Genomic DNA, 24,101 nt, shown 5'->3' with positions numbered 1-24,101 from the left:
TAAACCTAGGTTTGGTATTTTCCTGGGGTGATGGTGACTTTGGAAAATTGGGCCGGGGCGGAAGTGAAGGCTGTAACATTCCGCAGAACATTGAGAGACTGAATGGACAGGGGGTGTGCCAGATTGAGTGTGGAGCTCAGTTCTCCCTGGCGCTCACCAAGTCTGGAGTGGTGTGGACATGGTACGTAAACATCCTCCCTGTCACAGTGTGCGTGCTTGTGCAGGTGCGTGCGGGGAACGTGGGCCTCACGCCAGGCCCACCCCGGCATGATTGTGACCTGTCAGATTCTTACTTATACATGCGTCTTTGTCCTTTAAAGGATATTGAGTTGGGATTAGTGACAATAGTACAAGAAGAAATTTCCCATTGTAACTGGGTCATTTTGAAAATACTAGAAAAATTTTAGGCCACTTACCTTTCCTGTTTGGGTGAGATTTATAGGAAAGATTTCTTCTGCTGAAGCCTAAGGATAAAATGAGAGCAAAATAACCTTCTGAATCCTTTGATCCTGAAAAAGTTAACATGTATTTCTTGTAAAAGCTTATTTTATTAATGTGCAAAAGAGCAGGTGCCCAGACTGACCTTGAATGGTGTGTCAGGCCTTAGTGCCAGTGTCATGACCAGAGGCAGCTTGAGAAAGGTATATACCAGATAGTACTTTGGATAAGTGTTTGCAGTAGTGTGTCTTATTTTCAGTCTCTTTATATGAAAACTTACAATAGTAACTTAAATATCGTAAAACATGTATTAAAGTATTAAGGTTTTCCCAGCTGACTTAATAAGTTAATTTGAATTAATGGTGTATGATTTTGAATGAAAGTTCAAAGACCCTGAGTGCCGTGTGTGATGTCATTGAGCTGGCTGTGAAAGATGTGAGACTGAGCATTTTCCTTTATAGCATTGTCAGACCATAACGTATTGTAACACTCCACCATTGGCCTTCTCCCAGGGGAAAGGGGGATTACTTCAGGTTGGGCCATGGCTCTGACGTGCATGTGCGGAAACCGCAGGTGGTGGAAGGGCTGAGAGGGAAGAAGATCGTGCATGTGGCCGTCGGGGCCCTGCACTGCCTGGCGGTCACGGACTCGGGGCAGGTAAGGCTGCAGGTGGCCTGGGGGTGGCGTGCCATCCTGACTTGGGGGACTTGGGGGTCATGACATGGTGCTCGTCCTGTTGAAATCGCAGCTGTTGATGAAATCAGCCGAGTCTTACTGCTTGAAGAACCATGAGGGCAGGACGCGTCCCTTTTGCTCACTGGTGTATCTGCCTGCTCGGCTGCAGGGGTTGGGGGGCGGGGTCCTCAGAAAAGACATGTTCCCATTCTGAAGTCTGCATGAAAAGTGTGTGGAAAGATTGTTATTCTTGAAGATGCTCGTACTGCTAGGTATTAGCAAGACTTTCCTTTAGAGAATTGCTAACTGGCGAGGAGGGATCCATGCCTCATTTTAGAGACAAAGCTACTGCCTGACAAGTGTTACTGTCTCGTCTGCTTGTGGGAGCATATGCTATGACTGGCTTGTGGATATTCAATTTTAAATTTTGTTTATGAAAGCAAAATTACCGTTACTGTTTTTGAGTCAAAATGAATTATACTTTATAATTCTACAAGGCCAAGAAGCAACTTACTTGAAAAATGAGCATATTGTTTTTGGTCATTTTTCTTTGCAAAATAAAAGGGAAAAAAATTATTGCACTTAGTTGAAGAGAGGACCTTCTGTGTGTCTTGCAACAAAGCAGAATTGGATTAATATTAAGAAAATACTCCTTTTATAGGTGTCATCAAGCGTTTTCATGGTTAGATTTTCTTCAGAATTGTCGTACACTGATGCCATTTCGTAAGATTGTGAAATGGTTTGTTTTCACCTTTAAGAACTCAATTCTTTCAACTACCGTGGCATACACGTTAAGCATTTTGAAGTAAAAATTACATTAAAGAAAATGTCCTGAAATGTTGAAAAATTATAAGCATTTTCCCCCCTCGTAAACAGGTGTATGCTTGGGGTGACAATGACCACGGCCAGCAGGGCAATGGCACAACCACGGTTAACAGGAAGCCCACACTCGTGCAAGGCTTGGAAGGCCAGAAGATCACGCGCGTGGCTTGCGGGTCGTCCCACAGTGTGGCGTGGACAACCGTGGATGTGGCCACGCCCTCTGTCCACGAGCCCGTCCTCTTCCAGACTGCGAGAGACCCTTTAGGTGCTTCCTATTTAGGTAACACAGATTTGTGTCTTCTCTGAGATTTTTCTGTAGATTACAGCAACCTTACAGATTTATTTAATTGTGCCAACACATCAGAGGTTGTAGTGCTGTGTTAACTGCATTATGAATCTAAAGACACAGAAGAATTAGGGTGTGCTCTCATGCGATTTATCCATGCTGGAATGAAAATTGTAGAAGAAAGTATGTTGCTGATTCTTGTATTTATGATCAGGTAAACTCACAGCGCTGTACTTGTGTGTAAACAGGACTCCTAATAACTGCCTGAGAGATACAGGCACTGTAGTGGGCTCTTTTGTATTTTTTAACAGCTTTATTCAGTTATTATTGACATATAATGAACTGCATCTATTTTAAGTATAGATTTTGATCAACTTTGAAATATATGTGATCCATGAAAGCATCACCACAATCAAAGATAATGAACCCATACACTACTCTAGCGTTTCTCTCTGGCCCTTTGTACCCATCTCCCTTTTGCTTTTAACTCCCCTCCTCCCTCCTGCCATATGCACCAACTTAATTTCTGTCACTATAGATCAGTTTACATGTTTTCTTTTTGTTGTTGTTTGGTTGGGTTTTTGTTTGTTTGTTTGTAGACAGGGTCTCAGTCTGTCGCCTAGGCTGGAGTGCAGTGGCATGATCTTGGCTCACTGCAGCTCCCACGTCAGCCTCCTGAATAGCTGGGACTACAGGCACATGTCACCATACCAGGCTAATTTTTGTTTGTTTGTTTGGTGGAGACAGGGTTTTGCCATATTGCTCAGGTTGGTCTTGAACCCCTGAGCTCAAGTGATCCTCCCACCTCGGCCTCCCAAAGTGCTGGGATTATAGGCAGGAGCCACTGTGGCAGGCCAGTTTGCATGTTTTACAGCTTACTATAAATGGAATCATACAGCATGTACTCTTTTTACAAATCTTACTTTTTCCACTCAGCATAATAATTTTGAGATTCACTTATGTTGCATGTATCAGTAGTTTATTATTTTTAAATTGTTGAATAGCATCTTAAGATAAACAAATGCAATTTGCTGTTGGTGAATGTTTGGGCTATTTCCAGTTTTTGACTGTACAAGTGAAATTGCTAATGGACATTTCCATACAAGTTTGTGTATGGACATCCACTTGAAATTCTCTTGGATAAACTCCTAGGAGAAGAGTGGTTGGATCATATGGTAGGTGTATGTCTAGCTTCTTAAGATCGCTACATACTGTTTTGCAAAGTGGATGTTCCAGAGGCCCACATCCTCCACACTTTTGTCAACCCTTGATATGTTCAGTCTTTTAGTTGTACTGATAGATGTATGGTGGTATCTCATTGTGGTTTTAATTTGTATTTCCCTAGTAACTAATGATCTCAAGCATCTTGTTTATTTATGAATTAGATACCTTTTTTGGTCAATGTCCGTTCAAGTCTTTTCCCATATTTAAGTAGGTTGATTGTTTTCTTACTGAGTTTGAGAGTTCCTTATATATTCTGGGTTACAAGTCCTTTGCCTGATATATAAGTTGCTAATATTTTCTGTCAATGTGACTTGTCATTTTATTCTCTTCATAGGTGAATCTTAAAGATTAGAAGTTTTTAATTTTGATGAAGCCTAGTTTATTCATTTTATTCTTTTGTAGAGCATACTTTTGATGTTGTGTCTACAAAACCTTTGCCTCACTCGAGATTATAAAGATTCTCTTTCTGTGTTCTGTTATAGAAGTTTTATAGTTTTAGATATGTGTATCTATGACCAGTTGATTAAATTTTATGTATGGTGGGAGGTTCAGATTGAAAGGCTTTTTCTGGCTTGATTGTCCAGTAGTTTCAGTTGTATTTGTTGAAAAACTTTGCTTTTCCTACTGAATTGCCTTTTGCCTTTGTCAGAAATCAGTTGTCTATGGATGTATGGATCTATTTCTGAACTCTCAGTACTGTTTTTATTTGTGGATTTTGGTGGCAATGCCACATTGTCTTGATTACTACAGCTTTATAAAATACCTGAACTCAAGTTGCAACAGTTCTTTCGCTTTGTTCTTTTTCAAATATATTTTGGCTGTTGTAGTCCCTTTGCATTTCCATATAACTTAAAATGAGCTTGTCTTTTTTTTTTTTTTTTTTTTTAGATGGAGTCTCATTCTGTCGCCCAGGCTGGAGTGCAGTGGCGCAATCTTGGCTCACTGCAGGCTCCGCCTCCCAGGTTCACACCATTCTCCTGCTTCAGCCTCCAGTGTAGCTGGGACTAAAGGCGCCGCCACCGCGCCCGGCTAATTTTTTGTATTTTTAGTAGAGATGGGGTTTCACCATGTTAGCCAGGATGGCCTCGTGATCCACCCGCCTCGGCCTCCCAAAGTGCTGGGATTACAGGCGTGAGCCACCGCACCCGGCCGAGCTTGTCAGTTTTTATAAAACCGCTTGCTTGGGGTTTTGCTGTGAATCGCATTCATTCTGTAAGTCAGTGTGGAAAGGATGGATTCACAGTATTCAGTCTTCTAACCCATGAACACAGTGTTTCTCTTTATTTGTTAGATGTTTAGTTTCTCTCAGCAATGTTTTCTAGTCCCAGTGTTGTATAGGTCCTGCATATCTTTTGTTAGATTATCTCTAAGAATTTCAGATTATTAAATGGTCTTTTAAAAATATCATTTTTTTTCTGTTGTATGGGAATATTCACATTGCTCCTTGCTAGCATGTAGAAATAAATATAATTGCTTTTTTTTTTTTTTTTAAGTGAACCTCATCTTGTCATACAAATATTTTGTTTTTTTCCCTTATCTCTCAGGAGGGACGTTTCTCTAGCTGGAAATGTCTAGAGGACACGTCTCTCTAGCAGCATCTGCTTTGGTGAATAACTGGAATGTTATCTTCTGGCTGTGTTAGTTACTGACTGTATGAACTGAGGCGAGTGACTTCGCCTTCCTGTGCTGTCTTCTCTTCTGGGGTAGATGAAGATAAAGCTTGACTCTCGTCGTCTCCTTTCTGGTTCAAATTAGTGTCTTCTTAACGTATAGCTCTTTTCATGTCACATTATTTGTATGACTTTTGAGTTTGGCTTTTTCCACTCAGCCTAATCCTCTGGAGATCCATCCACGTTGTTACATATTACATAGTTTGTTCAGTATTCCATCAAATACTCAACCATTGAAGGACGTTTGAATTATTTCTAGGTTTTGGCTAATACAAATAAAACTGCCATGTCATTCATATACAGGTGGATGTGAAAATTCACTTTATGTGAAAATAAGTTCTTATTTCTTTGACATAAATGCCCAAAAGTGTGATTGCTGGTCATATGGTAATTATGTTTAGTTTGATAAGAAACTGCCAAACTGTTTTCTGGAATGGCTGTACCATTTTATAATCTCATTAGCAGTGGAGGATGATCCAGTTTTTCCCATATCCTCACCATCTTTTTAAAATGCAGCCGTACTGGTAGATAGGTCATTGTATCTCATTGTGATTTGAATTTATATTTTCCTCATGGCTAATTATGTTAAACATCTTTTCATGTGCTTGTTTACTGTCCGTATCTCCTCTTTGGTAAAATATGTCTTCATGCCCTTTTCTAATTGGCTTTTTTTTTCTGTTGAGTTTAGAGAGTTCATTATATATTCTAGATATTTCTAGTCCTTTGGCAGATGTGTGTTATGCAAATGTTTTCTCCTGGTCTCTAGCTTGTCTTTTCCTTTCATAAAACAAAAGTGTTTAATTTTGATGAAGTCTAATTCATCAGTTTTTTCTTTTGTAGGTCATACTTTTGGTGTCGTCTATTTTTGCCTAGTGCTAGATCCTAAAGACCGTCTCCTTTTTTTTTCTAAAAGATTTATAGTTTTGTATTTTCTACTTAAGTCATGATCCATTTGGATTTAATTTTGCATAAGGTGTAGACTTAGGCTGAAGTTTGGGTTTTTTGCCCACAGACATCCAGTTGCTCCACCACCACGTGCTGAAAGGCTGTCCTGCCTCCGCTGAGTCGCTTTTGCATATTTGTCAACAGTCAGTGAGGCGTATTTGTGTGGTTCTGTTTCTGGGTTCGCTGTTTATTCCGTAGATTCTTATGCCAGTACCACACAGTTTTGGTTATGGTATTACAACAACTTTTGAGATAGGGTAGACTCGTTCCTCCTCCTTATTTTTCTATTTCTATTCTTGTTCCTTTGCCTTTCCATATACATTTTAGAATAATCTTGACAAAAACTCTTGTGGGAATTCTGGTAGGAATTGCATTAAATCTGTGTATCAATTTGGATGAGTTGACATAGACACATGTCCCAGCTCCACCTGGCTCCCTCCCCCTGCGGAGACCTGGGAGTTTGCAGGGAAGTGAACCTGATGAGACTTTATTGGTGAATATCTTCTCTCTTTATTATTTTGTATTCTTTTTTGTCTTGCCTTACTAGGCTAAGAAAACACAGGTAGTAATTGTAGCATTTTCATAGCTTATATGTATATAACATAAACGTTTGTAAGTGCATTTTATACAAGCATCTACATCTTTTTACAGTTACAGTGAAATTTTGCTGAAAATAGCTTCTTTATCAAAGTATGGATAAGTGGTGTTCTTATTCTGAAGGCCTGTGAATGAGCCTAGTAGGTGCTCTGTAAAATAGCAAAATGCAGATTGCAGTGTGTTTTGGAACTAACCTATAAGGTCAGATTTTACAGAAATAGAGGAAACTGTGATCTTAAAAACAAAATGCACATTTTACTTTTCCCTTATAGGCGTGCCTTCAGATGCCGATTCTTCTGCTGCCAGTAATAAAATAAGTGGTGCAAGTAATTCTAAGCCGAATCGCCCTTCTCTTGCCAAGATTCTCTTGTCACTGGATGGAAATCTGGCCAAACAGCAGGCCTTATCGCATATTCTCACAGCGCTGCAAATCATGTACGCCAGGTAGGCTCCTGTGCTCGTTTTTGGAATTCTGCAATTATGTGATTTTTTTTCTTTTAGTTGATCAGATGTCTCCAAGAATGTCATATTATTGTCTTTAAATGCTGTGTGTTGTAAGTCGCATGTTCTTTGATGGTAATTGATCATATCTTTGTGTGTGTTTTAATGGGCATTGAAATATGAATTCGAAAACTAACTTGAACATTTTCACTATTCTTTTTGACCAGTAGACTCTAACAATTAATATTTGGGGGAAGAAAAGAAGAATTAGGTGATACTAATTTATAGTGATGTCTAAGACGACTTAGCATCCCCTTCGCTCCCGTGAGAAGGCTGAGTTTTGCCAATGCGGCATTTTGCAGTATTTTTCTGCTGCTTTTCCACAGCCTAGATAAGTTGCCAATCTATTAATGTATCACACCTGTGGACCTGACGGGTGTATTTACATAAGAAAATTAGTTTCAGAACAAAAACAGTTATTCAGTAGAGGCCATTGAGTCCTAGCTGCCCAGTATGTGGCTTTCAGTAAACACAAAATTGCCTCTTGGTCAATTATCCAGCCCTCAGGCTCTCACAGCAGCCCAAGAGGATTTCTCAGGGAGAGCCAGAGTCTCATTCTGGTCCGGTTTTTATGTTTGGCAGTTTTTCACCTGCTATTACTCTGGTTTTTCAAATAAATAAAATCCAGAGTAAACATTTTAGCTATTAGCCCAAGGATACAGGTAATAATGTTTGGTTTCCAAAACTCTTTTACATGTATTCAATAAAAATGAGGAAATGCCTCAGTATGCGTGCTAGTCCTGCCTCGCCACTTCCTGTGGTGCTGTGGAGAAGGGGCAGCTCACCACAGGCCGGGCTTTGTGTCCTGACAGAGATGCCGTTGTCGGGGCCCTGATGCCAGCTGCCATGATTGCCCCGGTGGAGTGCCCCTCGTTCTCCTCCGCGGCCCCTTCCGACGCGTCTGCCATGGCTAGTCCCATGAATGGAGAAGAATGCATGCTGGCAGTTGATATGGAAGACAGGCTGAGTCCAAATCCATGGCAAGAAAAGAGAGAGGTAAAAGCAACCTTAGATCAGAAGGTAAAAGGTGGCTACTTTGTGTCTAGGAAAGTCTCATTCTGTCATTTAGTTTAGGCTGTTTCTGTGCCTCTCGCTTTGATTTTTGGCGTTACTTAGAAGAACATTCTCTGTAAAGGAGCTTTTAAAGTGCTTAAGTGGAATTAGATTTCTTTTTTTAAAAAATCTAATTCAAAAAATCTTTTTTAAAAAAATTTAAAAAAAAATCTATTTCAGAAAATCATTAAGTGCAAGTTCACAGTCCTTTATCTGCAATTCTGAAACCTTAAAGTTCTGATGGTCAAGAATTTTAGTGACTTATTTTGGGGGGAAAAACCAACTTTAAGATAACGTGAACTCATTTTAGTCTGGTTCATGGACCTGCTGTGAATATTAATAGTTTTTCTTGAAACTATGAGTGTGCTTGACTTTGCATAACTGTCCTAGGCCCAGCCGGGGGTGGTAGTGGCTATGTCAGGTAGGCAGCATGTTACCTCTGTAAACTCTGGAACATTCTAAACAGCCCAAGTAGTTTTAGATAAAGCATTTGGGACTTGCGTAGGAAATATGTTATGTTGTTGAGTTTTTCCCCTTACGTCGCCTACTGTGCACTCTTCGACTAGATTGCTTCCTCTGAGGACGCGGTGACCCCTTCTGCAGTGACTCCATCGGCCCCCTCAGCCTCCGCCCGGCCGTTTATCCCAGTGACGGATGACCTGGGAGCCGCAAGCATCATTGCAGAAACCATGACCAAAACCAAAGAGGTGAAGAGGCATTCTTCTTCAACTTTGTATTGTGGAATAATCTTAAATGTACACAGAAGTAGGAATAGTACTTAGGAGTGGAACACAGTTGATTCCTATCCCATTCACCTGGGCTTTCCACTTGTTAGCATCTTTGAAGCATTTGTGGGAATGTTGCAGGACACAGTCCCTGTCACTGCTTACTGCTTCCACGTATATTCCTTGAGTGTCAGGACTACAGCTTGATGCAGGATTACTTTCAAACCCAGACATATTTGGATTTTGCTCATCATCCCAATAGTATTCTTATAGGTCTAGCACCCAACCTAGGATTGCACACTGCCTCTTTAGTCTTCAGTGTGGAACAGTCCTTCGTTTTGACAGACACCACAGGAGTGGTGCAGAATTCTTCTCAGTGCCTCTGCTGGGACTCAGGTGTTGCTGATTTGCTGCATCATTGGTGAGATAGCGCAGGAGTGGTGCAGAATTCTTCTCAGTGCCTCTGCTGGGACTCGGGCATTTCTGATTTGCTGCATCATTGGTGAGATAGCTTATCACTTGGTTAAGAGTCTCCGCCAAGTTTCTCCACTGGAAATCAGTAAGTGTGTTTAGTACTCATGGGGAGACACTTTTGAGATTATGTCAATGTCTTGTTCCTCATTATACTTTTACCTCCCAGTTTTTAGCATCTTAAAGATTCTAGCTGAATCCATTATTACTGTGGTGGTTGTCACATTTTCATTTTTCACATTTATTGTTACTTCTGGTTGTAATTGTTGCCATTCTTTTGCAAGAGAAGGCTTTCCCGTCTCATCCGTCTGTCTTCTACCTACCTACCTTTCTGTCTGTCTGTTTATATTGTGTAGATTCGGGAGTTCCTGTTTTAGTCAAATAGTGACATTTGTTACTCTCATTATTTGACACCCAAATTGTCCCAGACTTGGTCATTGGGACTCCCGTGGACTGGTCATTGGGACTCCTGTAGACTGGTCATTGGGACTCCTGTAGACTGGTCATTGGGACCTGGTTATTGGAACTCGTGTGGACTGGTCATTGGGAACCCTGTGGACTGGTTCCATTGTCTGATGTGTCCCCGTAATTCTTAGGGGTCTTCCTTCATTTCTGGCACAACAGTGTGCTCGAGACTCATCTTTCACCTACCCTGCCCCTGCCTGGAATCAGCCATTTCTCCAAGAAGCCATGGTTCCTGCTAGTGACTTGTAGGATTTGGAAACCAAGATCTGGGTGCTTGCTAAGCTGATTGTTACTGAGTGTTGTTGGTTAGGCCCGCTCAGCAAATAGATCTATACACACGAGCATTTATTTATCCTTCTGCATTTATCTATATAATAAAAACCATTAACAGCCCAAATCAATACTTTTAATTCCAGTCCAGTACCACAGGGCTTATTCCTACTCTCCCTCTTTCCATATTTTTTTGCTGTATAATGCTTTTATATGTTGCTAAATTTGGTTTGTTGCTATTTTGTTGAAGATTTTTGCATCTGTATTCATAAGGGATACGGCTCTGTAGTTTTCTTGTGATGTCTTTGGGTATTATGGCAATATTGGCTTCATAGATTGGAGGGTGTTCCTTTCTCTCCTGTTTTTTGGAAGAGTTGGTGAAGGACTGGGGTTAATTCTGTAAGTAGTTGGTAGAATTGTGTCTGCTCTTCTGGCATATTCCCATCATTCTTTGAGTATTTCCTTTTTGGCACAACACAAAATTCCAGGCTCAACAAGATGTTTTAGGCTCCAACATAGGAATCAGTTATTTCTCTGACAAGTCCTAGTTCTTTCTGGTGGAGAAGGGCATTTAGAGATCAAGATCTGGGCCCTTTGTGTGCTTGTTGCTGTTTGGGTGACAGTGGTAGAGAATGAATATGTGTGCGTGTAACATAATAGGTACATACATCAGTGTTTTGTTTTGTTTTGTTTTAGACAGGGTCTTGTTCTGTTGCCCAGGCTGGAGTACAGTGGCACAATCTTGGCTCACTGCAGCCTCAACCTCCTGATCTTAAGCCGTCCTCAGCCTCCCAAGTAGCTGGAACTAGAAGTATGCACCACCACATCTGGCTAATTTTTGTATTTTTTTCTTTTTTCTTTTTTTTTTAGAGATAGGGTTTCGCCGTGTTGCCCAGGGTGGTCTTAGGCTGGGCTCAAGTGATCTGCCTGCCTCATCCTCTCAAAGTGCTGGGATTACAGGCATGAGCCACCGTGTTTGGCCCACATCAGTATTTATGTTGTTATAAATTTATGTATATGGAAAACCACCAGTTCACACCAATATGATTGATTCTAATCCAACTAGGATTCATTTCTAGTTTTCACTCTTTCTGTATTTATAACTTTCTTCTCTGAAAGTGGGAAACCTGGCTCCTGTCATCAGCAGGCTGTTTACTTACAGTTCAGTCCCCTTAGATAATCAACTTCCGATCTTGGCTGTCCCCCACTCCGTGGTGGGCACCCTTCTTCCTCTGTACAGCCTCTGGCACTCTACGGTCACCCTACGTGACCTCTGGCCCTCCCCCCACCTCCATGTTGACCCAGAGTGTGGCACCTTCCTCACTTGGCCTGGCCCTCCCTCTCCAACCCCCCATGTGCGGATGTCCTCGCCAGCCCGCCAGGGTGCTCCCCATGCCAGGCCAGCCCCTGCTCTTGTGTACTCCCTTGCCAGCCTTCCCACATTGGGGACAAACACTTTATTTTTAATTACATTTGGAACCCTTGATTTATTATGCTGTTACTGCTGGCAGAAAATATGTCCTACGGAAATTATTGATAACCATCCATGGTGAAAAGAAAGCCTCTATTTATGAATTAGGTGCTTGGAATCAACTTCTCATTTTTGGCAATCTCCTGGTTTGAGGGTTTAATGCAGCACTTGCTCGAGGAAGGCAACATTTTTGTTTTTAGGTAAAAGGATAATATGATTTCTTTCCCCCCAATTTATTTATGAGACATAGGCATTATCCAAGTTGTAACCCTGTATTTCTATTATTTCAGTTTTGGCTTGACTCATGAATTTAAGGCAAAGCAATTTTAATATTAGTATTAAGCTATAATTCATATTTCAGGATATGCTGCTCGTGATTTTCTTCCTTAGCAATTCTTCTAGACATATTTTCTTTGTGTGTGTGCATGTTTTTAAGACACCCTCATTAAAAAAAATGGTAGGTACATTTCAATCTCAAGACCAAAGATATTCTTGTTGATATGTTTCGCTGAATGCTTTGCTGTTCTTCAGTGAGTTATGTTCTGGAATGTCATCATTTATAATGAATTTCACTTACTCCTTGGGTCTCCATGCAGAGGCAGGAGCAAGGTCTGTTTCCCTAAAGGGAGAAGAACCTTGTTCCTAAATCAGAGTGGTGTGATTTCCAGGGACCCTGGTTGGGTCATGTTCCCCTTAAGGGGAACATGTGGGGCTGTCCTTCCCCCAGCTTGTTTATGTTTGTGGAAAGACTCACACTGGATTTGCTGAGGTCCAGAAAGCAGGAGAGAAAAGAGGCACTTCCCTGGCTCTTGTTCTTCCTCTGGGGAGCAGACTGTGCCTGGGGGAGGAGAAGGGGTTGACACCCCTGCTCGGTACAGCGGTTCCCATGCTGGGTCAGAAGCAGTGGGAGTCCCTGGCTCTGACAAGGGCCTTTCCACTTTCCCCAAATTCAGTCCTGACGCTGCCCTCCAGGAGGCTCCTGTGTGCTGACAAGCCGGGGAGGGGGGCGGCCATCCTGGGCAAGGCACCTCCGTGGGGTGGGAGCTGGGGGTGCAGTGATGCTGCGAATTGGCTCATAGCAAACAAGGAGAGGAGGTGAAGGATCAAGATGCAGTATGTTTAGGCTAACAGGGCAGGAATGGGAAGTACACGAGTGGTAATGAGAAGACTTTTATGTATGTTTTCAGTGAAACCAAGGGGAGAGAGACTGTGGAGAGCTTGTTACATGCCAGTGAGTCATTTGAAATAAGATTCCAGGAAAGAATTATGGAGAGGATCTAGACAAAATATATACAACTATAGAATACAAATGTAGTTTATAAATGATTCCAAGCATACCTTATGGGTAGATTATACAGGATGCAGCTTCATTCCAAAACTCCCCCTATAGTATCTGCCTGTGCTCCAAACTTGGACCCCATAATAAATTGTCATTTCTTTGTAGCTTAAGTCGTCCCTTTTTGATAAATGCTATTGGTAATACAACAGTTCATTGGTCTTGAAAACATAGTACATGGCTTGGTGGAGATTTTAGGGGCCATCATTTCTTAATCTGTTTTCTTAAGGTCTTAAACACCTTCAAGTTTCTTACTCGGTATTCATGTGTTCTCTGAGTTTGTGGGTAAACTGGTGATTCTTTATCTCTTAACATATCATTCCTCATGTTAATTGTTGGATGTCATTTGACTTAGGATGTTGAAAGCCAAAATAAAGCAGCGGGTCTGGAGCCTCAGGCCTTGGATGAGTTCACCAGTCTGCTGATTGCGGATGACACCCGTGTGGTGGTGGACCTGCTCAAGCTGTCGGTGTGCAGCCGGGCCGGGGACAGGGGCAGGGACGTGCTGTCTGCGGTGCTTTCCGGCATGGGGACTGCCTACCTGCAGGTGAGTCTCAGGGAGGGCCGGGCCATCTGACCCTACCTCCTCCACATGGTGCCAACCTCCTCTCCAAGGGAGAGCAGCTGTGGATCACCGGTAATCTTGTGCTGGGTTTCATCCTAGTAGACAGCAGGTTAGGAGCACTCCTTTAGGACAAAACGTTTTAGCATTTGCCCCAGTGACATCCTTTACCTGTTTTTTGTTGTTTGTTTTTTTGAGACGGAGTCTTGCTCTGTCGCCCAGACTGGAGTGCAGTGGCGCGATCTCGGCTCACTGCAAGCTCCGCTTCCCAGGTTCACGCCATTCTCCTGCCTCAGCCTCCTGAGTAGCTGGGACTACAGGCGCCCGCCACCACACCCACTAATTGTTTTTGTATTTTTAGTAGAGACGGGGTTTCACTGTGTTAGCCAGGATGGTCTTGATCTCCTGACCTCTTGATCCACCTGCCTCGGCCTCCCAAAGTGCTGGGATTACAGGCGTGAGCCATCGCACCTGGCCCCTTTACCTGTTTTACAACTGATTTGTGCATCTTTTTTTTTTTGTGACGGGGTCTTACTCTGTCACCCAGGCTGGAGTGCAGTGGCGCGATCTCGGCTCACTGCAAGCTCCGCTTCCCAGGTTCACACCATTCTCCTGCCTCAGCCTCCTGAGTAGCTGGGACTACAGGCCCCCGCCACCACGCCCGGCTAATTTTTTTTGTGTTTTTTAGTAGAGACGGGGTTTCACGGTGTTAGCCAGGATGGTCTCAATCTCCTGACCTCGTGATCCACCCGTCTCGGCCTCCCAAAGTGCTGGGATTACAGGCCCCCACCACCACGCCCGGCTAATTTTTTGTGTGTTTTTTAGTAGAGACGGGGGTTTCGCCGTCTTAGCCAGGATGGTCTCAATCTCCTGACCTCGTGATCCACCCGTCTTGGCCTCCCAAAGTGCTGGGATTACAGGCGTGAGCCACCACGCCCGGCCTGATTTGTGCATCTTTTAAAAAATGATTCATCAGAGTTCTTTAAGTCCCTTTTCTATCATGTGTCTTACAGTTTCCACCCCAGTTTATCTTTCATTATTAGTTTGATATTTTTTTGCCATGTAGATTTTTAATTATTACATGATCAAATCTGTCAGTTTTTTTCATTTATGCCTTCTGAGTTTTGTATTATGCTGAAAAAAAAAAAAATGCTCGCTTATCTGACATTGTTTTAAATAAATTCTTCCAAATTTTCTTCCAAGTTTTTTGAGACAGTTTCTCCTTCACCAGGGCTGGAGTGCGGTGGTGCGATCTCGGCCTCCCGGGATCACCTCTGCCTCCCGGGATCAAGTGATTCTTGTGCCTCAGCTCCCCGAGTGGCTGGGATTACAGGCGTGCTTCGACGCCTGGCTAATTTTTGTATTTTTAGTTGAGATAGGGTTTCACCATGTTGGCCCAGCTGGTCTCCAACTGCTAACCTCAAGTGATCTGTCCACCTCAGCCTTCCAAAGTGCTGGGATTACAGGCATGAGCCACCGCGCCCGGCCTTCTTCTAAGTTTTTTTTGATTTCATGTATTGTTTACATTTTTTAGGCACCTGGGATTTATTTTGATGTAAGAATAAAATAGGGATCCAACTTTATTTTTTTCCTAGATGATAAGCGTTGCCCTAACATCATTTATTGAACAATTCTTCTTTTCCCTGGTGATTTAAAAACCAGTTTTATCATATTCTAAATTCCTGTGTGCATTTGGGTCTATTTACAAAACTTTGTAGACTCTAATACTATGGTATTTTAACTATTATAGCTTTAAAATGTTTTTAATGTTTGGTAGCACTGGGTCCCTAGGACTTTGTCCCTGTGGAAATGTTCTGGACAGGAGCCATCTGGGACTGTTGGCACCAGCCACGTATGACATGAGCACTGAGATATGGCTAGTGCACCTGAGGAACCAAAGGGTTTAAAACACTCAACCTGAGGCACATGTGGCTAGTAGCTGTTGAACTGGTCTGTAGGTCTGCAGTATAAAGTGAGTATCTTATTACTATGTCTTAGAAATAGGCCTGATCAGTCCTAAAGGCCGTGGGCTTCCTTAAGAACACAATCAGCAGCCGTGCTCTGCCCTGCCAGGGAGCCTGAGATGTCCTTCCTGGCTACAGATACTTCATCCCTTTCTCTGGGTGGCTACTTTGTGTGGAGGAAAGTCTTACTCTGTCACTTAGTTTAGGCAGTTTCTGTGCCTATTATGATTTTTGGCTTTAGTTAGAAGAATATTCTCTTTAAAGGAACTTCTAAAGTTTTTAAGTAGAATTAGATTTTTTTAAAAAATCATTAAATGCAAGTTCATAGTCCTTTATCTACAATTCTGGAACGTTAAAGCTTCTGATAGTCAGAAATTTTAGTAACTTACATGATCACCAAAATGATAAAGCACTTAAGTAGAGCTGAGCAGTCTTGAAAGCACAGCAAAGGTTTGGTAGATATTTTAGGGGCTTGTTATTTCTTCATCTGCTATTCATGAAGAACTAAAAAGCTATAGGTTCCCTTTTTTCTAGTTTTTTGAGATGAGTTACTTGGCATAATTCTAAGAGATGAAATCGAGGTGAATTGCCATAAGCACTGTTATTTTTTTTCATAAGCTTATTGCATTTGTGAGAGGGAAGGGTATGAATGAGAACTTGAATTTAAAATAATTCTGAGCCTTTGCCATGCACATCCTGCATTCTCAGTACAGAGGGTAGGGGTTACCTTTATATATGAATGAGGAAACTGAGGCTGAGAGGTTGTTACGGCTTGAGGACACTCACTTTGCTGGTAGGTGGAAGAGATGGGTTGGAACCCTGAGTGCTCTGAGCACCAGCTCTGTCATGACCCCTCTGCAGATGATGCCTTTGGCAGAGCAGCCTTTGAAGGCCAGAGCCCCTGGTCAGCTCTGCACACGGGCGCTTGATGATGCCGACATCTGCTTTCAGTAACTCAACCAGGTTCCAGGAGAGACAGGAATAAGGATATGGCCGTTTTCATACTGCCCTTGCCAGGTTGGCAAGATGGCTATTTCTGTGTTCTGCCCTAACCTGATATTTGGGATTCAGAGAGAGAAATTTAGATTTTAAATCATGCCTATATGACAGTGGTATTAGTTTGTTATTAATATATAATAATATGTTTACTAAGCAAAGCTATTTCTTACCTACATATGAGGAAAAATAGAAAAAAGAATAATCTATTTCTAAAAAGTATAGAATGGGCATTAGAAGAGTTTTATTTTTTTCTGGATTAAAAATTTTGGGGTTAATAGATTATTGCTATTATGACATATTCTCTCATTTATTTTTAGAAATAACAGAGGTTATAATCACCACTCTTTTTTTTTTGAGACGGAGTCTCGCTCTGCCGCCCAGGCTGGAGTGCAGTGGCCGGATCTCAGCTCACTGCAAGCTCCGCCTCCTGGGTTTACGCCATTCTCCTGGCTCAGCCTCCCGAGTAGCTGGGACTACAGGCGCCCGCCACCTCGCCCGGCTAGTTTTTTGTATTTTTAGTAGAGACGGGGTTTCACCTGTTAGACAGGATGGTCTCGATCTCCTGACCTCGTGATCCGCCCGTCTCGGCCTCCCAAAGTGCTGGAATTACAGGCTTCAGCCACTGCGCCCGGCCATAATCACCACTCTTAACCTTAATTGTAAAAGGTTACAATTGGTGATTGTGAATCACCAATGATTTTTAAAATAAAATAAGAACACTGTGGATTGTTGAGAATGTGGCGTGGGTCTGACCCCTAGTGTACTGGGTCAGGAAGGGCAGCCGTGTTGGGGTCGGTGATCCCTCCTGTCACAGACTCTCTGTCTGGCCTGGGCGGCTTGATGGTTCCTGATTCGTGCCCCTCCCACCGGGCTCCGTTGCCTTCTGGGATTGTGGTCATTTTCACCTACTGGGTGCTCCTTCCCTTGATAGTTTTGTTTCCAAGGCCAACTTTCCTCACTAGGAAGTGATCGTGTCTTGGTGTGAAATGAAGCCGTTGTTAGCACGGTGTTTCATCTGATCAGCTGGCACATGTTAAGTGTTGTGTGTGTTGGGAGCCTTCCAACTACTTTTTTTTTCTTTTCTTTTCTTTCTTTTTTTTTTTTTTGATACAGAGCCTCTCTCTGTCCATCAGGCTGGAGTGCAGCGGCGCATTCTTAGCTCTGCAACCTTCACCTCCTGAGTTCAGGCGATTCTCCTGTCTCAGCCTCCTGAGTAGCTGGGACTACAGGCATTTTTAGTTTGTATTTTTAGTAGAGGTGGGGTTTCACCATATTGGCCAGGCTGGTCTCGAACTCCTCATCTCAAGTGATCTGCCTGCCTCAGCCTCCTGAAATGCTTGTATTACAGGCATGAGCCACTGCACTGCACCCAATGACTTTTTTTTTTTTTTTGAGACACAGTCTTGCTTGGGTCACCCAGGCTGGGGTGCAATGGTGCGATCTCGGCTCACCACAACCTCCGCCTCCCGGGTTCAAGCGATTCTCCTGCCTCAGCCTCCTGAGTAGCCAGGATTACAGACGTGCGCCACCATGCCTGGCTAATTTTGTATTTTTAGTAAAGATGGGTTTTTTCCGTGTTGGCCAGGCTGGTCTTGAACTCCCGACCTCAGGTGGTCTGCCTGCCTCGGCCTCCCAAAGTGCTGGGATTACAGGCATGAGCCACCAGGCCTGGCCCCAACGACTTTTTAATATAGATCATCTCTAAGCTTCACAGCACCTTTCAAGCTCTGTGCTGTCTCTGTTTTATGTGCAAGGAAGCCAAGCCCTGATTTGAACTCAATTTCTCAAACTCCAAGCCCTCCAATCTGCCACCGTGTCCTTGTGGAGCTCTGGAGCAGGACGGACAGAGGTGGCATGCAGGTGACCAGGTGTGGAATTGTCGGCCTCTTTGTTCATGTCCTTGCTTCCTCTCCAGGTGGCAGATATGCTGTTGGAGCTCTGCGTCACCGAGTTGGAGGACGTGGCCACAGACTCGCAGAGCGGCCGTCTCTCTTCTCAGCCTGTGGTGGTGGAGAGCAGCCACCCTTACACCGACGACACCTCCACCAGCGGCACCGTGAAGATACCAGGTACGGGGCCGGCCCCAGGGAGGAGCTGCAGCGTTTCCACCTTCAGAACGGTGTGATTCTCCAATTGCTTCAGTAGAAACAGCCGTCTCCGTTTTATAAAAAGAAGATACAGAATTGCTTCAGAATCACTTTTCTCCCCTTTTCTAAGAAACTTCTTTTGCACAATAAATCATACAGAAAGTCACACAAAGTAAATGTTTAGCGTCATGATAATCAGGCAGACGCCCTAGTCATCATGACCCAGGTCTAGACGTAACCTGTGGCAGATTCCGGAAGCCCTCAGCCTGTCCCCTGACGTCCCTCTGAGTGATGCTGTCCTGACGTTGAGCCATCACTGACTTGCATTTCTGGACAGCTTCTGTTATCCGTGTGTGTATCTTTCTTTTCTTTTTAACAACTCAAGAAAAATTATTAAGAAAATTGTTGAGGCCCTGGCCTTTGATCCAGCAGACTTCCCTGCAGCCTGAATTTGCTGACTGGACACGCGTGCTGCTGTTCAGTGTGTTCCTCAGGCCCGTCCTTCTGCAAGGTGCTGCCTGATTCGGAGGCCCATAAGTTCCGCCCCTTTCGCCAGCTCCTTAGTGGCTGTGACTCAGCCCCCGCAGGCCCCTCCTACCTGCCTGTGTTTCTTTTGTGACATCAGCAGCCCCTGGGGCTTATTAGCACCTGAGGCCGTTGGCCCACGACGGGCTACAAATGGTACTATTCTGGTGGAATCATCTCTTGCTTATTTATTAGCTGGAATACTTTCTTATAAAGAGACATTTCCCCTCATCCTATAGTTGGTTGCCCAAGGTGCTGTTTGCCTGAGAAAGACAAAAGCTTGATTCTTCCTTCCGTTGACCAGAGAATGAATTGGTTTCCTGTCATTTCTTGAAGGTGACCTTTTTTTTTTTTAAATATTATTATGAACTCATGGATTGAAACATATGTGATCGTTTTACTTTATTGTGATTATCTTTGTTAAAGCTGAGATTATCCTGTTTCTAGACAGTGGCAGCCTCTTCAGTGTGGCACCTGAAGTGATTCCGGTGGTCTTTGGTCGCGTCCAGGCAGTCTAAACATGGTGACCTTGGTTTTTTGTAGGTTGCCACTCTTCTTCACCTGGGATCTGCCCTGGATTCTTTTGAGTTCGTACTGATACTTAAAAATGTTTTCCTTTTATTTATTTTTTATATTTTATTTATGTATTTATTTGTTTAGAAACAGAATCTTGCTCTGTCACCCAGGCTGGAGTGCAGAGTGCGGTTATAGCTCACTGTAGCCTCGAATTCCCGGGCTCAACTGATCCTCCTGCCTCAGCCTCCTGAGTAGCTAGGAGTACAGGTGCGTGCCACCTCGCCTGGCTAATGTGCTGATTCCTTCTACTCAAATTCAAAAGTACAAGGTCTGTACTTCTGTTACATCTGCCTCTCTTTTCTTCCATATTGAATCCTGGTTCCAAGATACTGTTTGATAAAATATCTCGTGATTTTTCATTTGCTTTACGTAACCACATTGCATATATGACAGACTTAGGATATAATTTCAATACTGCCAACATCAGTATAATTACTGAAATTCTTAAAAATCTTAGAATATGCCCTAATTTCCTCAAATTTATTAAAATGATTATACTGCATCTACAAGAGCATAATAGCTGTTACGTACCATACTTTCTTTCAGTCTTCAAGTCTTAGTTTTACTGACTGGTCCTTGTGGGGTCTGAAGTGCACTCTACTGAATTCCTCATTAGCCCCTGAGGTCAGACTTGTCCACGAGAGTTTTTGTCCTTTGAATTTGAAAGGTAGTTTTTCTGGGTGTTAAAGCCTTGGGTCACGTCTTTTTCCTCTGTGAAAATGTGAAAATGATAACATCTTTTCCCCTTAGAAGTCACGTGTGTTCTTTCAGTCATTTTATTAGAATGTACGTTCGTGTGGCTGTTCTTGGCGACGTTCTCGATTAGACGCCATGTGTGTTTTCTCGGTAATTCTACTAGAACGTACATTCATGTGGCCGTTCTCGGTGATGTTCTGGGTTAGAAGCTGCGTGTGTTTTCTCGGTAATTCTACTAGAAGGTGCGTTCGTGTGGCTGTTCTTGGCGATGTTCTCAGTTAGAAGTCACGTGTGTTTTCTCGGTAATTTTACTAGAACGTGCGTTCGTGTGGCCGTTCTGGTAAAAAGCCGCTTGTGTTTTCTTGTTAATTTTACTAGAATGTGCATTTGTGTGGCCGTTGTCGGCGATGTTCTTGGTTAGCAGCCGCGTGTGCTTTCTTGGTAATTTTACTAGAATGTGCGTTTGTGTGGCCGTTCTCGGCGATGTTCTCGGTTAGAAGCCGCACATGTTTTCTTGGTAATTTTACTAGAATGTGCTTTCTTGTGGCCGTTCTGTACTAGAATGGGTGTTTGTGTGACCATTCTTGGTGATGTTCTCGGTTAGAAGTCACAGTGGCTATTCTCAGCGATGTTCTTGAGAAATCGTGTGTGCTTTTTCGGTAATTTTACTAGAATTCGTTCATGTGGCCGTTCTTGGCGACGTTCCTGGTTAGAAGTTGCATGTGTTTTTTTGGTAATTTTACTAGAATGTGCGTTCATGTGGCCATTCTCGGTGACGTTCCCGGTTAGAAGTTGCCTGTGTTTTTTTTGGTAATTTTACTAGAATATGCATTCGTGTGGCCATTCTCGGCGATGTTCCTAGTTAGAAGTTGTGTGTGTTTTTTCGGTAATTTTACTAGAATGTTTGTTTGTGTGGCCGTGTGTTTTTTCAGTAATTTTACTAGAATGTGCATTAGTGTGGCCGTTCTCGGTGATGTTCCCAGTTAGAAGTCTTGTGAGTTTTTTTGGTAATTTTACTAGAATGTGCATTAGTGTGGCCGTTCTCGGTGATGTTCCCAGTTAGAAGTCTTGTGAGTTTTTTCGGTAATTTTACTAGAATGTGCGTTTGTCGCATGTTCTCGGTGATGTTCCTGGTGAGAAGCTGCATGTGTTTTCTCGGTGATTTTACTAGAATGTGCGTCCGTGCAGCCGTTCTCGGCGATGTTCTTGGTTAGAAGCTGTGTGTGTTTTCTTGGTGATTTTACTAGAATGTGTGTCCGCACGGCCATTCTTGGTGTTCTCTGTGAGAAGCCGTGTGTGTTTTTTCGGTGATTTTACTAGAATGTGCCTTCGTGCGGCCGTTCTCGGTGATGTTCTCGGGTAAGTGGTGCTCCTTTAGTCTGTTGTCCCAAGTCTGTTTTGCAATTCTCTTGAATTGCAATCTGCAGTGTTTGTTCTGTAACCTTGCTTAGCAGTCTTTTCTAGGGACACTTGGTCCCTAGAAAACTATCCATGCATTGGATAGTTTATGACTTTTAGAGTTAATGTTGGTTACTTTCTCTTTCAAGTACCTTTTACCTCTGTTTCTTTTTAAACAAGTTTCTCCTTTTTTCCTATTTGTCTTAAGGTAACATCTGCTGTATTTATTTTACACTCTGTTTTAGTCTCCATTGGAATGTAGTTTTGTTTTCATTGTAATTCTGTCTTCAGCTTTATTTAATTTTTTTGGTTTTCCTGTCTGATTTATGTGGTTCTTTCATGTCTTGTATCATTTTTCTAATTTCACTCTATTTGTTTTGAAATGATCAGGATTGATGTGTTTTGTGGACATATCTTTCTGGCCTGCTTTTATTGCCTATAGGGATGTTATTTTGTTCCTTATTCTCGCTGTTTTTTTTCTGGAGACAGAGTCTTGCTCTGACACCCAGGCTGCAGTGCAGTGGCATGATTCTGACTCACTGCAGCCTCGACCTCCCAGGCTCAAGCCATCCTTCCCCATCAGCCTTCTGAGAAGCTGGGACTACAGGCTTGTGCCACCACGCATGGTTAACTTATTTTTATTTTTCGTGGAGATGAGTCTCTCTGTGTTGCCCAGTCTTGTCTCAAACTCCTGGGCTCAAGTGATTCTCCCAGCTGGGCCTCCCAAAGTGTTGAGAATTACAGGTGTGAGCCACCGTGCCCAGCCTATTCCCTTTTTCTTACAATAACTTTTTATTGTATTTGGTCTTATACTTTTATCTTGCTCATTTTTATGTGAAATAATTTTTCTTGAACTTTTAGAATGAGGTGAGATTCAGAAAAGCTTTGTCACTTTGTCGCCCAGGGTGGGGTACAGTGGTACGATCTTGGCTCACTATAGCCCCAACCTCTGGACTCAAGCGATCCCCCTTCCTTAGCCTCCTCAGTAACTGGGACTATAGGCCGTGTCCAGCTAATTTTAAAAATTTTATATAGAGAAAGGATTTCACCATGTTGTCCAGGCCTGTCTTGAACTCCTGAGCTCAAGCAAGCTGGCTGCCTTGGTCTCCCAAAGTGCTGGGATTATAGGCGTGTACCACTGCCTCTGGCCCAGAAAAGCGTTTTTAAACTTTAAGTATTACTTCATGATGGAAATTTAAAGAACAAAGGATATTCCTAGTCAACATTTGCCTAGACGAAAATCTTGTGACCCTTTTTCTTTCTGTTTCTCTCTCACTTTATATCCAGTCCACCAACAAATCCTGTTTTCTCTGCTTTTTAAAATATATTCCAAATTCACCCATTTCTCCCTCACTCTAGACATTCTGGGCTAGAGCACCGTGGGGTCTCACCTGGTTATCATCCCAGCAGTCACATCCTAGCTGCCTCCCTGTATTCCTGCTACCACTCCCCACCTCCTGTGGTCTCCCCAGAATCAGGCCCCAACAGAGCATCCAGAGATAGTGTTTTAAAACCAGTCCAAGCCTCTCAACCCTGTAACCGTAGGAGGGAACCTGAGCCCCTGCTCCACATCTTTCCTCCTTCCTTCCTTCCCCGCCTACCTCTTTCCTGGCCCCTCACTGCCATCCTCTGCTAGACCTTAAAGGTCTTCCAGCCTGAAGGAAAACTCTTGTACCTCTGCTTGCACACCTCTCACACCCGACATGCGTGTTCTCCACACCAAGCAATCCTCAAGTTCTCTGGACAAGCCAGGAGTTGAGGTGCTCCTCACTCCCCAGGTGACCCACAACTGCCGTCTGACTGGGCTGCACTTTGGGCATTCCCGCAGCCCCTGGTCAGTGTGAGGTTCGCTGTAAAGCTTGATCGGGGAGTGGGGTTGCAGTGGGAAAGTCTGCCCAGGAGTGACAGCACAAAACAAATTGGCCAAGTGGAAGTGTTTTCTGGCCTTGCAGTCCACAGACATAATCTTCAGTGGGGATGAGCTGGGGAAAGGGGCGGTCAGTCTGAGATGCTTGTATTTGAGGCCAGTTCTTTCTGACTTTCTGCTGTTCATTCACTGTTAAACGTGGTTTTAGTTTCACTGTTTCTCCTTGGTGCACTGTTTCTACTTTGGGTGCTGATCTGAAGTGGTTGCTGTGTTTTGTGTTCTGTCCTCCAGGTGCAGAAGGACTCAGGGTGGAATTTGACCGGCAGTGCTCCACGGAGAGGCGCCACGACCCTCTCACAATCATGGACGGCGTCAACAGGATCGTCTCCGTGCGGTCAGGTAAGGACAGGAGGTTGAGGCAGGATTGTCTCCGTGCGGTCAGGTAAGGACAGGAGGTTGAGGCAGGATTGTCTCCGTG

General features: G+C 43.3%; 1 protein-coding gene across 1 annotated transcript in view; it reads left to right on the top strand.

The window, feature by feature from the left end:
* The window catches only part of HERC2 (HECT and RLD domain containing E3 ubiquitin protein ligase 2), a 227,857-nt gene that overhangs the window by 155,801 nt on the left and 47,955 nt on the right, over nucleotides 1–24,101 (top strand). The window contains exons 63-71 of the mRNA XM_011981498.1: nucleotides 10–181; nucleotides 951–1,095; nucleotides 1,990–2,215; nucleotides 6,930–7,101; nucleotides 7,971–8,154; nucleotides 8,778–8,918; nucleotides 13,305–13,496; nucleotides 18,390–18,543; nucleotides 23,915–24,022. Of these exons, the coding sequence (XP_011836888.1) occupies nucleotides 10–181; nucleotides 951–1,095; nucleotides 1,990–2,215; nucleotides 6,930–7,101; nucleotides 7,971–8,154; nucleotides 8,778–8,918; nucleotides 13,305–13,496; nucleotides 18,390–18,543; nucleotides 23,915–24,022 (1,494 nt within the window). The remainder of the gene's footprint in view (nucleotides 1–9; nucleotides 182–950; nucleotides 1,096–1,989; nucleotides 2,216–6,929; nucleotides 7,102–7,970; nucleotides 8,155–8,777; nucleotides 8,919–13,304; nucleotides 13,497–18,389; nucleotides 18,544–23,914; nucleotides 24,023–24,101) is intronic.

Source organism: Mandrillus leucophaeus, unplaced genomic scaffold (genome assembly GCF_000951045.1).
Source record: "Mandrillus leucophaeus isolate KB7577 unplaced genomic scaffold, Mleu.le_1.0 Scaffold227, whole genome shotgun sequence".
NCBI classification, from domain to species: Eukaryota; Metazoa; Chordata; class Mammalia; order Primates; family Cercopithecidae; genus Mandrillus; species Mandrillus leucophaeus.
The sequence above is the reverse complement of the archived record's forward strand: the minus strand, read 5'-3'. Positions and strand labels throughout refer to the sequence as shown.